This window comes from Chiloscyllium punctatum, chromosome 37 (assembly GCF_047496795.1).
Source record: "Chiloscyllium punctatum isolate Juve2018m chromosome 37, sChiPun1.3, whole genome shotgun sequence".
NCBI lineage: Eukaryota > Metazoa > Chordata > Chondrichthyes > Orectolobiformes > Hemiscylliidae > Chiloscyllium > Chiloscyllium punctatum.
In genome coordinates, this window is record NC_092775.1 from 2,425,431 (window position 1) to 2,441,329 (window position 15,899).

At 40.1% G+C, this 15,899-nt stretch overlaps 1 protein-coding gene across 11 annotated transcripts in view; it reads right to left on the reverse strand.

Annotated features, from left to right (window-relative positions):
• ralgapb (Ral GTPase activating protein non-catalytic subunit beta) overlaps positions 1-15,899 on the reverse strand; it is a 132,587-nt gene that overhangs the window by 72,910 nt on the left and 43,778 nt on the right. For 5 of the 11 annotated variants that reach the window (XR_011954539.1, XM_072556115.1, XM_072556114.1 and 2 more), the window contains exons 9-11: positions 12,224-12,440; positions 11,782-11,817; positions 11,101-11,302 (exon numbers count right to left, since the gene is read on the reverse strand). Coding sequence is in view for 10 of the 11 variants with exons in the window: in XM_072556115.1 (XP_072412216.1) it covers positions 11,101-11,302; positions 11,782-11,817; positions 12,224-12,440 (455 nt within the window). In the remaining variant the exon portion in view is untranslated. The remainder of the gene's footprint in view (positions 1-11,100; positions 11,303-11,781; positions 11,818-12,223; positions 12,441-15,899) is intronic. The other 6 variants (XM_072556121.1, XM_072556118.1, XM_072556117.1 and 3 more) reach the window with 4 other exon arrangements.

Genomic DNA, 15,899 nt, shown 5'->3' on the forward strand with positions numbered 1-15,899 from the left:
AAACTCTGAATGGCTCTTGGCTTGGATATAAAAAAGGAATTTTAAACATGCGCTCTAAATTTTATTGCTCTTTCCGCAGAAATACTATAAATCTATTCATCAGAACAAATTATGAAAGTAGGTGAGATGCTAACAGAACTACTGAGTGTTTCCTGTATTTTGAGTTTTTATTTAACATTAAGGAAGATCGACTTCTCTGATGTTTATCAACCAAAAGGGCTAAGTAATTTGAAAGTGACTAATTAACTGGGTATTGACAATGAAGGTATCTTGCTTTGAAGAAAGCCAAAGTCAATTGAGGAGTAAGGGCGCAGAGAAGCAATCAGGTGTTTATCCTGAATGGGGTCATTAGCAACAGTCAATAGAACAAAAAAGGAGGAGGGTGTGTGTACAATTACCTCCCACTCAGACTTTCTCACTTGTGAAATTGGATTTCAGAATTAGCCAAATATCAGAATGCATCACAGGGGCATCTGTTTAATTCACAATTTTTTTCTAGTTATTCTAACCTTGTTCATTCATTGGGCTGTTTGAGCATTGCATCAAGTAATAAGATGATATATTAGGATGGATTGCTAAAAAGTCACAAAAAGTTAAGACTTACATTTACAAGACAAAAGAAATTAACTTCGTTACATTACAGAAAGCATCCAAGATCCAGGTCTTTTAAAATGTTTAAAGGTAGTGACTGTATTTTTGTTTTAAAACCAAGCACTGTGGAAGCAATTCTTGTACTTTTAACAACGTGTAGCTGAACATGTGCAACATTGATATTGTTGCTTTGTTCAAGCAGCTGTTTGGGGAAGCTGTCTGCAGGCGGGCTGGCACCAGGGTGTACACTAAGGGAACTTCAACCAGCAACAGATTACTGATTGACATCCACAACTGGTCAGAACTTCACAAACCAAAGGCCATCAGCCTGACAACAACTAACTGATTGGCTCCTTGGTAGCTTAAATATTTTGGTTGTGACACTGGCAGAAGCCTTCAGAATGCTGAAAGGTCAGATCCTGTATCTAAAGCCTGGAGAAAGACAATTTATTTTCTCCCACGAGTTGCTGTTTGCAGTTGCTTTTACTCAGATTTTATAATTTGGGAACCAGTCTGTCTGTACCTCCTGTAAAGTAGTTAAAGAATTTAAAGGAAAAGATCAGACAACTGAAGGACTTGGAAAACAAAAAAAAGAATACTGCATTGAATCCTGAGGACTGGTGCTATTGAACTGTATCGCTTGGCACACATTTTCGTCTGCGCGTATTTGTATAGCTAGTGGCTTCAAAAGGCTGTTGGGAGTTTTAACTAGAAGTACTGTACATGTTAACAGTTCAGCGTTGCTTACTTGCGATTCAAATTTATTATTCGTAATATAGTTCTTGTCAAGTACAAGAAGCTGGGTCTATCTAGCATGTAAATTGTGGGCTTTGTACACTTTGATAATACTTTAAACTTTTGTGATAACTCTGGGAATAGTAAGGCTTGACTTGCAGTGCACTACCCCTATGAGATATTACAAGACATATAAACTAAGATGGAAGATATCAGAGAACATACACGTGAATTAGGAGTAGGCCACTTGGCCCCTCAAGACTACTCTGCTATTCAATAAGATTGTGGCTGTTCTGATTATTCCATATCCCTTCCTACCTACGACAAGCTTTCGCCCCTTGCTTATCAAGAATCTATTACCTCTGCCTTCAAAATATTTGAAGAGAATACCTCCACTGCCTTCTGAGGAAGAGAGTTCCAAAAACTCATGATTCTGAGAAAAAAAATGTTCAACTCTGTCTGAAATAGGCAGTCACTTATTTTTAAAACATTGATTCCCAGTTCCAGATTCTCTCTCAAGAGAAAATATCCTTCCTACATCCACTTTAAGATCCTCCAGAATCTTAAGTTTTCAAGAAATCACTTGCACTTCTCCACTCCCAGTGGATACATATCGAGTTTGCCCAACCTGCCCATTCAAGAGTTTAATCCAGTAAACTTTTTCTGAACTTATTCCAACACAATTCACATCTTGCCTTAACTAAGGAGACCAATACTATACATAGCACTTCAGATGCAATCACACCAACATCCTGCACAACTGAAGTGTATCCTCCCTAAGCTTTGTGTTTCATTCTCCTTGCAGTAAATTACAACATTTGATGAGCTTTCCTAATTACTTCCTGCACCTCCCAAACTTGAGCTATTTGTGAACTAGGACACCCAGATCCCTCTGCATCTCTAGAACGCTCCAATTGTTTGCCATTTAGATTCTACGCTTCTTTTTATACTTCCTTCCAGAATGGGACATATCCACAATTTTCATCATGTCTGACAACATTTGTGGGGAGAAAGCAGCGTTCTGAGTTCTGAAGGGTCACTGGACCTGAAACGTTAACTGTGCTCTCTCTCTACAGATCTTGCCAGACTTGCTGAGTTTTTCTGCAATTTTTATTTTTGTTTCTGATTTCCAACCTATGCAGTTCTTTTGATTTTTAAAATTCTTGACATCATACTCCATTGGTCAGGTGCAAATGTAGCAACTATATCATCGGTCCCAAATAGGACAGATATGTTTTTCCCCCAAGGTAGGGGAAAAATAAACTTCTGTTCTCCAGTTGGGGACAGAAGGATTAGCTTGGACACAAAAACACCTTTACACATGTATAAATATAAACAATACCTCTGAAACGAGTAAAACCCGCACAAACAGTGATGCAGTGGATCTCTGAAAGTCTTTGAAAATATTTTAATCAGAATGGAAAGTAGATGAGCTTTGAGATGGAGATTGAGCATCACCTTTGACAAGGTGCCACAAAGGATGCTGTTAAATAAGAACTCATGGTGTTAGGGGTAAGGTATTGGCATGGATAGAGGATTGGATGACTGGCAGGAGGCAGACAGTGGGCATAGAGGGGTATATTTCAGGATGGCAGCCAATGACTAGTGGAGTTCTGCAGGGATCAGTATTTGGGCCACCACTATTCATGTTATACATGAACAATCTGGATGATAGAACTGAGCATACTGTTGCTAAGTTTGCAAATGACACAAGGATAGGTAGAATGACAGATTGAGGAGGTGGGCAAGTTGCACAAGGACAGGCTCAGTGAGAGAGCAAAAAATTGGCAGATAGAATATAGTGTGTGAAAGTGTGAGGTTTTGCACTTTGATAGGAAGAACAGAGGTGTACAGTATCTTCTAAATGGTGAAAGGCTTTGGAAGTCTGAAGCACAAAGGGACTTGGGAATCCTAGTTCAAATTCTCTTACAGTTAACACAGATTCAGTTAGCAGTCCAGTAGGCAAATACAATGTTAGCACTGATTTTAAGGGGCCAGAATACAAGGGCAGGAATATACTGCTGAGGCTGTACAAGGCTCTGGTCAGACCGCTTTTAGGATATTGTGAGCAGTTTTGGAACTCACAGCTAAGGAATGACATGTTGGTATAGGAGTGGTTCCAAAGTAGGTTTATAAGAATGATCCCTCGGATTAAGGGCTTGTCATATGAAGAGTGGTTGAGGCCTTTGAATATGTACTTCATGGAATTTAGAAGGATGAGGGGGGAATTGATTGAACCTTACAGAATACCGAGAGGCCTGGATACAGTGGATGTGGAGAAGATGTTTTCACTAGTTGGAGAGACTAGAACCAAAAAGCACAGCCTCAGAGTGAATGAACAACTGTTTAGAACACATAAGGTGCGATTTCTTTGGAACTCTGCTGCAGAATGTCGTAGAGGCCAAAACATTGAATGTATTTAAGACGGGGCTAGATAGCTTCTTGATTAGTAAAGGGATCAAGGGTTACAGGGTGAAGGCAGGAAAATGAGGTAGACAAACACATCAGCCATGATCGAAGAGTGGAGCAGGCTCAATGGACCGAAAGGCCTAATCCTGTTCCTGCATCTCATGGTCTTATATTCTTAAGATGAAACTGGGCTGAATTAAAGTTAATTAAACTTTATGGATGTGATAATCTGTCAAGCTTTTATTGTTAATTCAGTTTTTACAAATAAGAAATAAGTCGTTATTTAAGTCTTCACGAGTACGCTGTCACTCAATGAGATCATGGCTGATCTTCTACCTCAACATAATTTTCCTTCTTTGCCTCCCCTGTCCCTTGATACAAAGAAATCTACTTAACTCAGTCTTAAGCATACTCAAATATTGAGGCCTTTGGGCACAGAACTGCAAAGATTCACCATGCTCTGGGAGAAGGAATTCCTCATTTCAGTTCTAAACAGCTTGCCCTTAATCAAGAGACTTTCCTATCCACCCCACAAGAATTGTGTATGTTTGAACTAAATAATTTCTGCTGAACTCCAGAGAACAAAGGGCCAATGAATTTACTATTTCCTCATTGGACAACCCCTCCATCCCAGGAATTAGACTGATGCGCGAGCCTTCACTGCACACTCTAACAAGTAGGTCTTTCTATGGGGATGCTTACAATACACCAGGTGGGGTCCCAGCAAGGCTCTGTATATCAGCAGGGTGACATATTTACTCCTATAATCAAACACTCTTGTAATAAAAGGTCAACATGCCATTTACCAATTTAACTGCTTGTTGTACCTAAATGATTAACCTTCAGTGAGTCATGAACAAAGGCACCTAAGTCCCATTAAAGCTCAATACTTCCCAGTTTCTTACCAATTAAGAAATACTATTCCTCGCATCAAAATGGTTAAGCTCACATTTCTCTACATGGTACTTCATCTGCCATTCTTTTGTACATTGACTTAGTATCTTCAAATTCTCTTGAAATTCCTTTGCATCCTTCTCACAACTCTCACTTCCAGCTAGTTTTCTTACATCTGCAAACTTGGAAATATTACTTTTCACTTTCACATTCAAACTGTACAAAAGTGCACACCATTCAACCTCAATCCACACATTCAGCCATTTCAATTTAGCCTTTTTGCATAAAATCATAGATCAGTTTTATACATCTGAAGTGTAGGATTTATTGATTATTCATGACATGTCACTGGTCAGGACAGCATTTATTGCTTATCCCTAGTTACCTAGAGAGCAGTTAAGAGTTAACCACCTTGCTGTGGGTCTGGAGTCATATGTAGGCCAGACAGGTAAGGACAGCAGTTTCCTACCCAAAGGATGTTAGTGAACCAGATGGGCTTTTTTTAAAAGCAATTGACAATGGTTTCATGGTCATAATTAGACTCCTAATTCCAGATACTTTTAAATTTCAAATTGCATCATTTGTTACGGTGGGATTTGAACCCAGGTTCCCAGAACATTACCTGGGTCACTGGATTAATAGTCGTGTGATAATACCACTAAACCATCACCTCCCTAACTGCCAATACATTTATTGTCTCTATTCTTTCAGCAATTCTTCCAGAATCTGAGTGTGAGCATGACATGTGACACAAATATAAAGAGAATACAGTTTGCAAACAAATCTCTGACCTTTTCATCTTGGAGGTTTCCAGCTGCAATGTGACCTGCTAATCACAAAATGTCACCATTGCCCAAATTTTCATGTTGGTAACACTCAAATTTTTAGACTGGAATAAACCTGCATCAATCTGTCCTCACTCTGCAGACACCACATGGTTCTAAAGTTGATTATAAAAGTTTGTTATAAATAGTGAACAATTATTGTACTGTTCTAACATAGAATTACTCACTTTCAGTCTGGTGCAATTAAGCCATACGTATTTAATCCTAGCCTTGAGCAGGGTTAAAATTTATGAGACTTGTGGGCATTATAACTGTTTCATCTGACACCACCTGCTTGAAAATGTGGAGAAAATATCCTTGAACAGCTGTATATAATTGGTCCTCTGCAGTTTAATAATAGGAAATTTCTTTAAACTTCACTGAGCCTACAGAGTAATCTGGTCTCAATGTCTAGCAGAACCAAATCATTAATAAGTTTCCAGCCATGATACAAACAGAAATGAATGGACAGGGCTCCACTGGGCAACGCAGCAAACATTAGGAATTCATGGACTATTGTCAGAGGCAGGAATGACCAACATCGCATCATTACTGTAGCACAAGATGACACTTTGAAATGGCACTGCACTGGCATTTTCCTTAAACAGGCTTTAATTTATTTAGAGTGAAACATTTAGAGTAATTAGAGTGATTATTTAGAGTGATTAGCTGCACTGCAGCTCAGACTGTTAACACTTACCCTGTGTAGCAATATTTGCTGCCCAAGGACCAAATTTAACACTTGTTTTGCACACAAAGTGACAATTTCTGAATAAGTTCAAGCAATAAATCACAAGACATACTCAGAGAAGATGCAGATAACATACTACCAGGGTTTCTTAATATCATTTAAACCTCAGGTTGACACTGATGTATTAAGCATAGCTTTAATAGTTTCTATAATTATGTGGAACAACAATTTAGTCAGAGATATTTGATGTAAGTGTTTCCTGGACTGTTAATTAAGCAAGTTGCAGAACATGCAAACATAGTGTTTGTTTTCTCATAACTGGTATAAAGTATTGCACATATAATGTCTCAGAAGAATTACAAACATCCTGTACATAAAAAGCAGGATAAATCCAACCCTCATCATTGCCTTATTGCATCAACCCTTATTGCTTCATCAGCCTACTCGATCAGCAGTAAAGTGATGGAAGGCCATCAACATTGCTATTAAGAAGCACCTGCTCAGCAATAACTGGCTCAGTCATGCCCAGTCTGCGTACCACCAGAGCCACTTTGCTCCTGACATCATTACAACCTTGGATCAAACATGGACAAAAGAGCTGAATTCCAAAGGTGAGGTGGAAGTCATCAAGGATGCCCAAGCAAAACCAGAAAGTCAATGGGTATCAAGGGCAAACTCTCTTCTGGTTGGACAGGTACCCAGCATGTAAGATGGTGGTCAGTGTTGTTGGAAATACGTCATCTCAACTCCAGGACATCTCTGCAGGAGCTCATTGTGGTAGTGTTTTAGACCCACCATCTTCAATTGCTTCATCAATGACCTTCCCTCCATGACAAGGTCAGAAGTGGAGACGTTTGTTGATGATTGCACAATGTTCAGCAAACATTTGCAACCCTCAGATACTGAAGCAGTCCATGTTCAAATACTAAAAGAGTTGGACAAGGTGTGCGCTGACAAGTGGCAAGTAATATTCATGCCACAAATGCCAGGCAAAGATAATCTCCAAAAGGAGAACAATCTAACACTGTCCCTTGACATTCAATAGTGTTACTATCACTGAATTCCCCCACTATCAACATCCTTGAGGTTACCATTGACCAGAAACTCAATTGATATCACCATATAAACACAGCAGCTACAAGAGAGGTCAGAGGCTAGGAACACTGTTGTGAGTAAGTAACCTTCTCACTCCCCAAAGTCTGTCAACCATCAAGGTACAAGTCAAGAGAGCGATGGAATACTTCCCAATTGCCTGGACTGGCACAACTCCAACAATACATCAAGAAGCTTGGCACTACCCAAGACAAAACCCACTTGATTGACATCATACTGACAACCATCCACCACTGAATACTCAGTGGCACCAGTGTCTAATAGCTACAAGATGCATTGCAGAAATTCACCAGAGATCCTTAGACAGCACTTCCCACACCATGTCTACTTCCATCTAGAAGGACAATGGCAGCAGATGCATGGAACACTAATGCCTTCAAGTTCCCCTCCAAGCCACTCACCGTTCTGACTTGGAAAAATGTTGCCATTCCTTCACTGTCAATAGGTCAAAATTCTGGAAGCCCCTAATGGCAATGTGGGTTTACCCACATTGCATGGACTGCAGCAGTTCAAAATGCCCACCTTCTCGAGAGCAATTGGGGACGGGAACAAAAGCCAGCGACAACCATATTCCATGAGCAAATTAACTGAAGTTTACAAACAAATAACTGATTTTGTCCTCTCTCTTATTATTCCTATGTAAAGGCACCCCAGCTTCATGTCCTCCTTCACATCCACACAGGGCCATTTCTAGCAGACTCATCGGGGAGGCAGAAGAAACAGCATCTAATTAAACTTGACCATTCCTTACATTTGAAGTACTGTAGCAGGTCTCATGCTCAATACAATTAGCTAACTCAGTGCAGACTGAAAATAACCTGGGGCATTTACCACTCTGTATGATTCAAATGTTCTCTAAATAAATTAGCTAAGTGCACAGGGAAGAGTAAATCCAAAGCAGGTATTTTCTTTTGAATAGTAAATTTCAAATCAATAACTTGGCAATCTAGATCCTGCTTTGAAAATCTGGTTGAAGTAACTATGTTAATCCTTGTTCCCTTTAATATTTGTTTGCTCTCCACAGTTGGCTTGTTTCATTGCACAGCCATTAAAACACTGATGTTCTTATGCATACCTTAAAAGGGAATGATGGCTATGCCCAATTTATTTGTCCCTTGCGCAGCATTCTCCAGATTGCTGAGTGGCCACAAACCTACAAAGAACAAATACACAGAATGCTGGAGAACCTCAGCATGTCTGGCAACATCCACAGAGAGAAAAACAGAGTTAATGTTTTGAGTCCACTCTGACCCATGAATTGTAGAGGTGGAGCTTCACTTTCTTACTTTTACACTTTGTGCCTCTAATTATAAACCCAAGGATCCTGCAAGCCTTAACAACTGTTTCAACTTGTCTAGAAACCTCAGAGAATCATGCATGTGAACCCCAAGGTCCCCTACTCCTGTCCTCCCCTCACAGTTGTACCATTCAGCCTTATTGTCTCTTCATGTTTCTTTGACCAAAATACTGTACCTTACATTTCTCCATATTGATCCATCTGTCAGGTAGGTCAGGTGTCTGCACACTTGGTCAGCTTGTAAATGTCCCTTCAACTTGCTCAGCATCATCCTCTCAATTCCTATTCTCCCTAGTTTAGAATCACCTGCATAATAACATGGATACAAGATTGGCTGACTGACAGAAAACATTGTGCATAACTGGGTCTTTTCCTGATTGGTAGAATGTGAAGAGTGAAGTCTTGCAGGAGAAAATGTTGGGTCTCAGCTTTTTATGATTTACATAAATGACTTAAATGAGGAAAACAAAAGCACGGCAGCTAAATGCTCAGATGAAACAAAGTTAGATCAGAAAGTATATTGCAAAGACATCATAAGGAGGTTGCAGACTGTTATAGAGCAACTGCAGAATTCTGAGCTGCTTTAGTATGGAAGAAACTGAAATATAAAAGCAAGGATATTATGTTTTGGCTATACATATTGTACCTCCCTAACTCAGCACTCTATTTTGGCAATCTCAGTATAGTTCCAGTTCTAGTTTTCGAGATGAACCCACAATGCTCTGTGCCCTTCTCCCCAAAAAGAGTTTCTTGCTATGCCAGTGTAAACCTTTCAAAAAGCTTGCTTTGATCAACTTCTAAGTAATTTTCATCTTTTACAAGCAGCAGCATAATTGGTCAATGCAAAATTGCTCTTTAAGTCACAAGATAATTGCACACATGCCTGGTTTGCACTTATATTTATCTCAGTGATAAGGTGGGGGCCTTATCTCAGTCCCAACCTTCCAACTCAGCACCGCCCTTTTGAACAGACCTACCTGTCCATCTTCCTTCCAGCCTTTCTGCTCCATCCTCCTCTCCGACCTATCACTTTCATCCCCACCTTCATCTACCTATCGCATTCCCAGCTATCTTTGCCCTCAGCTCCACCCCCTTCCTATTTATCTCTCAACCCCCATGGCCCACAAGCCTCATTCCTGATGAAGGGCTTATGTCTGAAACATCGACTCTTCTGCTCCTCGGATGCTGCCTGATCTGCTGTGCTCTTCCAGCACCACACACCCTTAGTAAAAAGGTGTATTTTGTTGTTAACAATTGGATATGTGAGATGTAAAACATTAAATGCTACAACCTCAGAGGAACAAATGCTCTGGTGCAGTTGGTGCTTTATCCTTTCCCAGTTTCTATATTTGTTGTTTCAAAATATAATTTATAGCAAGAAAAATTGAATCTAGAAAGAAAATATAGAAGGAGCGTGAGCACGTTGCATAGTGTTTTCTTGAAACGTTTAAAATTCCTGTGCTGACACTGACACACAAACCTGCCAGTCTTGTAACTTCTGGATTACAGAGGTACAACTTGTACTCTAATAAGTCAATCTCTTGGGATCACAAATGATTTCTTTTGGTTATACAGGTCACTGGTGAGATCACATCTTGAAGAGGAATTGTGAGGATGATGCTGAGCAAGTTGAAGGGACATTTACAAGCTGACCAAGTGTGCAGAAACCTGACCTACCTGACAGATGGATCAATATGGAGAAATGTAAGGTACAGTATTTTGGTCAAAGAAACATGGAGAGACAATAAAGCTGAATGGTACAACTGTGAGGGGAGGACAGGAGTAGGGGACCTTGGGGTTCACATGCATGATTCTCTGAGGTTTCTAGACAAGTTGAAACAGTTGTTAAGGCTTGCAGGATCCTTGGGTTTATAATTAGAGGCACAAAGTGTAAAAGTAAGAAAGTGAAGCTCCACCTCTACAATTCATGGGTCAGACTGGACTCAAAACATTGACTTTGTTTTTGTCTCCATGGTGTGCAGTTTGATCTCCTTACTTAAAGATGGATGTAAATGCCTTAGAGACAGCTCAGATGAGCTTAGTTAGATTGAAATCTGGAATAGACAAGTTCTCGAGGAAAGGTTGGACAGGTTGAAACTAAGAGTGACAGGTGACTTAATTGATATATAGCAGATCATGAATGGTCTTGACAAGATGGATAAGGAAAAGATGTTTCACCTTGTGGTAAGTCCAGAACTAGGGGTCAGCCTTTTAGAACTGAGATAAGGAGAACTTGTTTTACCCCAACAGCGAGTTGCATGACTTTGGAACTCTGCCTCAGAAAGCAGGGCTGTTGAATACTTTTAATGAGAAGAGAGATGATTTCCTTTCCTGTTTATTGGGGAAAGATGGGAAAATGGACAGCCACAATCTCATTGAAGGGCGAAGCAGGCAGAGGGGGGCATGACAGACTACTTCCGCTCCTAATGAGTATGTTCGTATAACTGTAGTCAGGTTGATTCTAATAAAATTGACTGCAACTAAAGAAGAAACTATGGCTTTTTGTTGTCATAGCATGGAATTCGACTTGCAAATAGAAACAGCACCTGGACAGGTACACTGGAAGGATTTCTTCCCCCGTTTTCTTACTGCAGAAGATTCGGCACAGTGTTCCACAGGCCTCAGCTCTCCCTGCTTCATAGTTATCTGGAAATTCATTTGCATCGAAGAGCGGATTGGCAACCATATTTTCAGTGGATATCTGCGAGGGTTTCCGTCGGACATCCAGTCCTGCTGGAGTTGTAATACCTAAGGTGAGGAAGAGTTTACGAGGGTTGCTGGTGAGAAGCAACCATCTTATTGTCACATTGCCAAAATAGAACCAAATCATGCATTACATCTACAAACCAAAAAAAACCCAGAACAGTAAAATTTTATAAATAGAACTTAATAGAACAAAAAATATAATCATATCAAATATTTTAAAACAGTTAGTGCACAGTCTCAGAGGTTTATGACGTGACACAAAATAGCAGGAGAAATGAGCATGATGGGATATAAACAAGCACCTGCAGAGAGCAGATTACAAGGCTTGGCAACACTCCTCCCCCATTCAAGAGAAACACAGAACGGTGAATGAAGTTATCGCCCCCAAACAGTGCAACAATGACAGGAGGCAGATGTTAGAGAAAAACAGCTGGAGCGATTATAAGGAAAAGGAATGGCTTATGGCAAAAATCATAAAACGGCTGACTGCAATTAAAATAGAATCTACTTTTCCTACTTACAAGATTTATAAGAAAGAAGAATTTGGATAAAAGATGCTGCAAGATAATAGAAATAAAAATGGAAACAAATCAAAGGAGAGCAGTAGTTATAATATCTCTAAGATGATTAGTTTTTTTTTAGCTTCAGTTATAAGCAGCTTTCTTCTGTTTTTGTTTTAAAAATTAAAATTCAAAGTTTTGAGAGAAAGACTGGGCACTACATATATAAAGACTGGCAACCAGGTAAAAGCCATGAATTTGACAATTAACATGCAAAAAAATATGCAAAAAGAAATTAAAAACTCAGGGAAACACTGATGTTAAATTAGATTAGGGTTTAATAAATCTGGACTGTAAACTAAATTAAGAATACACAGACTGTAGATGACTTTTTAGTTAGATTTTGTCCTGTATCTTTGTAGATAGGAGGCAAGAATGAAGTGAAAGGTTTTTGGTGCCTTACCTGTCATACTGCCATCTCTGTTCATCCCATTGTGCAGTCTGCAGTGAACTAATCCTGCATCGAACAACCACTGACCAAACAGATTCAGCACACTGTTGACCTTGGGACGAGTAGGTGCAGGTAGAGGTCTTGGCTCTGAGCTGGTCTGGTTTGGGCTGGACAGTGGAGAAGTGGTGGATGTCTGATGAGTAACTTTTGGAGGATGTGCAGTGCTCCCCTAGAAGAAGTATATACATAAACCTTAGATGACACAAGAACATGGCAAAACAGGAAACAAAAAGTAATTAAAATAGAAAGGGATCTATAAGGGATGACAATAAGAATCTTAGGTTAGGATTCAAAAAAGTCATTCTTTCTTCATTAAGACTTTGGAAGGCCAGTGATTCGACCCCTCCCTTTCCCTGCCAGTAAATTCTTCCAATTGTTCCTAAAAGCAGACTAGCTGATTCCCTAAAACTTGATTTCTTCAATGTCATTTTCTAAGATCGTTGATATGCTTTTTAAAAAAAAATTGATTGAATTTTCTGCACTGTATCTTCACATTTTTTTAATCTACATTTCTTTATTTCTCTTTCCTTATTTCCCCAACACTTTTGCTCATTACATCTTCTGGACCTATTCTCATTTAACAAATCTCTCTTCTGACTCCTTGCAAACTTATGTTTGCTACCTTCTGTACATAGATGCCAAAGTAGGCAAGATCACAGCAATCATGCTTTTCATGGAAGCCTCACAGAGAAGGGACAACCCTTTAGAATTGAGACAAGGAGGAATTCCTTCAGACACAAAGTGGCAAACCTGTGGAACTCTTTGTTGCAGAGGGCTGTGGAGTTATTGAGTGTATTTAAGACAAAGATAGATAAATAGATAGATTCTTGATTAGTAAGGAGGATCAAAGATTACAGGAAGAAGGTGGAAGAATGCGGTTGAGAAACATATTAGCCACAAACAAATGGGGGAGCAGACTAAATGGGTTGTATGGCCTAATTCTGCTCCTATATCTTATGGTCATCCAAGTAAATTTGGCAGATGCTTTAGCACAGCTGCTACATTGCACATTGTACAACCACTAGCAGACCTGTCCTGGATGACACTGTGTTGAAACCTTTACAGTTCTATCATATGTGTAGCAGTGATAACTCCATCACCAGCATGATTTAAACCTTAGATAGTGAAGAGATTCTGAGAGATCAGAGGTAAGCCATACAGTAGTTGTTGTCTCTGCACTGCTCAAGTGCCTTGTAAATAGTGGACATGCTTTTGGGAGTCAGGAGGGGAGTAATTTGCAACATTACTCCTCGCCTCTGATCTATTTTTGTAGCTACTCTATTTACATGGCGAGACCAGTTGACTCTCTGGTCAATGATGTTGATAGTGTGGGATTCAGTGATGGAAATACTATTGAATATCAAGGGGCTGTGGTTAGATAGTCTCTTTTTGGAAATGATCATTGCCTGGCATTTGTGTGGTATGAATGTTACTGACCACTAATCAGCCCAAGCCCACTTCTTCTTACATTTGAAGATGGATTGCTTCAGTGTATGAGGAACCAAGAACGGTGCTGAATATTGTACAATCACCAACAAATACCCCCACTTCTGACCTTATGATGGAGGGAGGGTCATTGCTGAAGCAGTTGAAGATGGTTGGGACTAGGACACAACCCTGAGGAACTCCTGCAGAGATGTCCTGGAGTGGAGATGACTGATCTCTAACAACCACAACCATCTTCCTATGTACCACGTATGATTCCAACCTGCAGAGAGTTTGAACTCAATTCCCATTAGTTGCTGTTTTGCTAGGGCTCCTTGACGCCACACTAGGTTGAATGTGGCCTTGATTTCAAGAGTTGTCACTCTCCCCTCTCACACTCAGCATCATTGAGGATGGGAATATTTGTGGAGTTTGCAGAACATAGATCTGATCTGCTGGTTGCGGGATCACTTAGCTCTGTCTATCATGTGCTGTTTATGCTTGACCTACTTCATCAGGTCGACACCTCTTTTTCTTAAGTCTACCTGTGATTTCACTTTCAGAGATTTCCTCACTGTCTACGATACCACCTATTTTAAGGTCGTCTGAAACTTACTAACCATGCCTTGTACATTCTCATTCAAATCCTTGATAGGAGGTAGCAACTAGCATTGGGCCCAGCACCGTGCCCTGAGGCACTCCACTAGTCACAGGCCTCCGGTCCAACATGCATCCTCCCACCATTAATCTCTGCTTCCGACCATCAAGCCAATTATGTATCCAATTTGCCAATGCCCCCTGGATTCCATGCGATCTAACCTTCCAGAGCAGCCTACCATGTGGAACCTTATCAAAAGCATCACTGAAATCCATATGAGTACGTCTACTGCCCTCCCCTTGTCAACCTTCCTGGTCACTTCATTAAAGTACTCTAACAAATTTGAGAGGCATGATGTCCCACGCACAAAGCCATGCTGACTACTCCTAATCAAATCCTGCCTTTGCAAATGCAAATATATCCTATCTCTCAGAATCTTCTCAAGTAACTTGTGATTCTTTGTCATTTCCTTCATGGCTCAAAGATGTCTCCAGTGCTGGGGTGACCTGTGGACTAACGAATGTCCTTTCCTTGCTTCAATTTTAAAATTGAGAATGCATTTTGCCTTGCACATGGTCCTTACCATCTGGACTCCAAAACCACACCTAGAATATTGCGATCAGTCCTCATCCCTATGCCAAGGAAAATTTACTAGAAACAAAAATAAATTGCTGGAAAAGCTCAGCGGGTCTGGCAGCATCTGTGGACAGAAATCAGAGTTAATGTTTTGGGTCGAATGCCCCTTCCTCAGAAAATTTACAGGCATTGGAGGTAGGTCCAGAGAAGGTTCACTGGATTGATTCCAGGTATAGAGGGATTTTCTTCTGAGAAGCAGTTGAGTAGGTAGGACTTGTATTCATTGTAGATTAAAAGAATGACAGGAGGCCTTTTTGAAACATACAAGAATCTTGGGGGAATTGACAGGATAGATCCAGAAAGGTTGTTTCTCTCGAGTCCACAAAATCAGGGCAGCTCAGTTAGGACAGAGATGAAGAGGCATTTCTTCTCTCACAGGGAATTAAATCTGTGGAATTCTTTACTACAGTGGGTTGTAGAGGTTCTGTTATTCAGTGTATTCACAGCTCAGATTTTTAATCAGTAAGGAGAAAGGCAGCAAAGTGGAGTTGAGGATTATAACGTCAGATCTGATCTGACAGCCTTGATTGCACTAAATGGCATGGCAGACTTGATGGACCAAGTGATTGTCTTATGTTCCAGTGTCTTATAGTCTAAAATCTTGAAACAAAATAAGCATCTCTTCATCTGCTCAGGCAATAGTCAGTATTTCACTTTCTTTCTTTCAAAAGTATGGTATCACATTTCTATACATTGAACTGTAACTGTCATCCATCTCCTCATTCCTTCTTGCCATCTTCTGCAATCTTTTGTCTCAGTCTTTATTCACTAAGAATCAACAAACGCCATTAGTATTCCTTGTTTATCCACATTCAATCATTTCCATAAAAATAAACCAATTCCACATCTCCAAACTACAGCAAACCCTTACCAAGCTGGACAATAATCTGTTCTTCCCTAAACTTTGCTTCTTGTTCCTTGCCATTCTGCTGGATTAGGATGAGAAAGCGCTGAAATTTCAGGAGACAT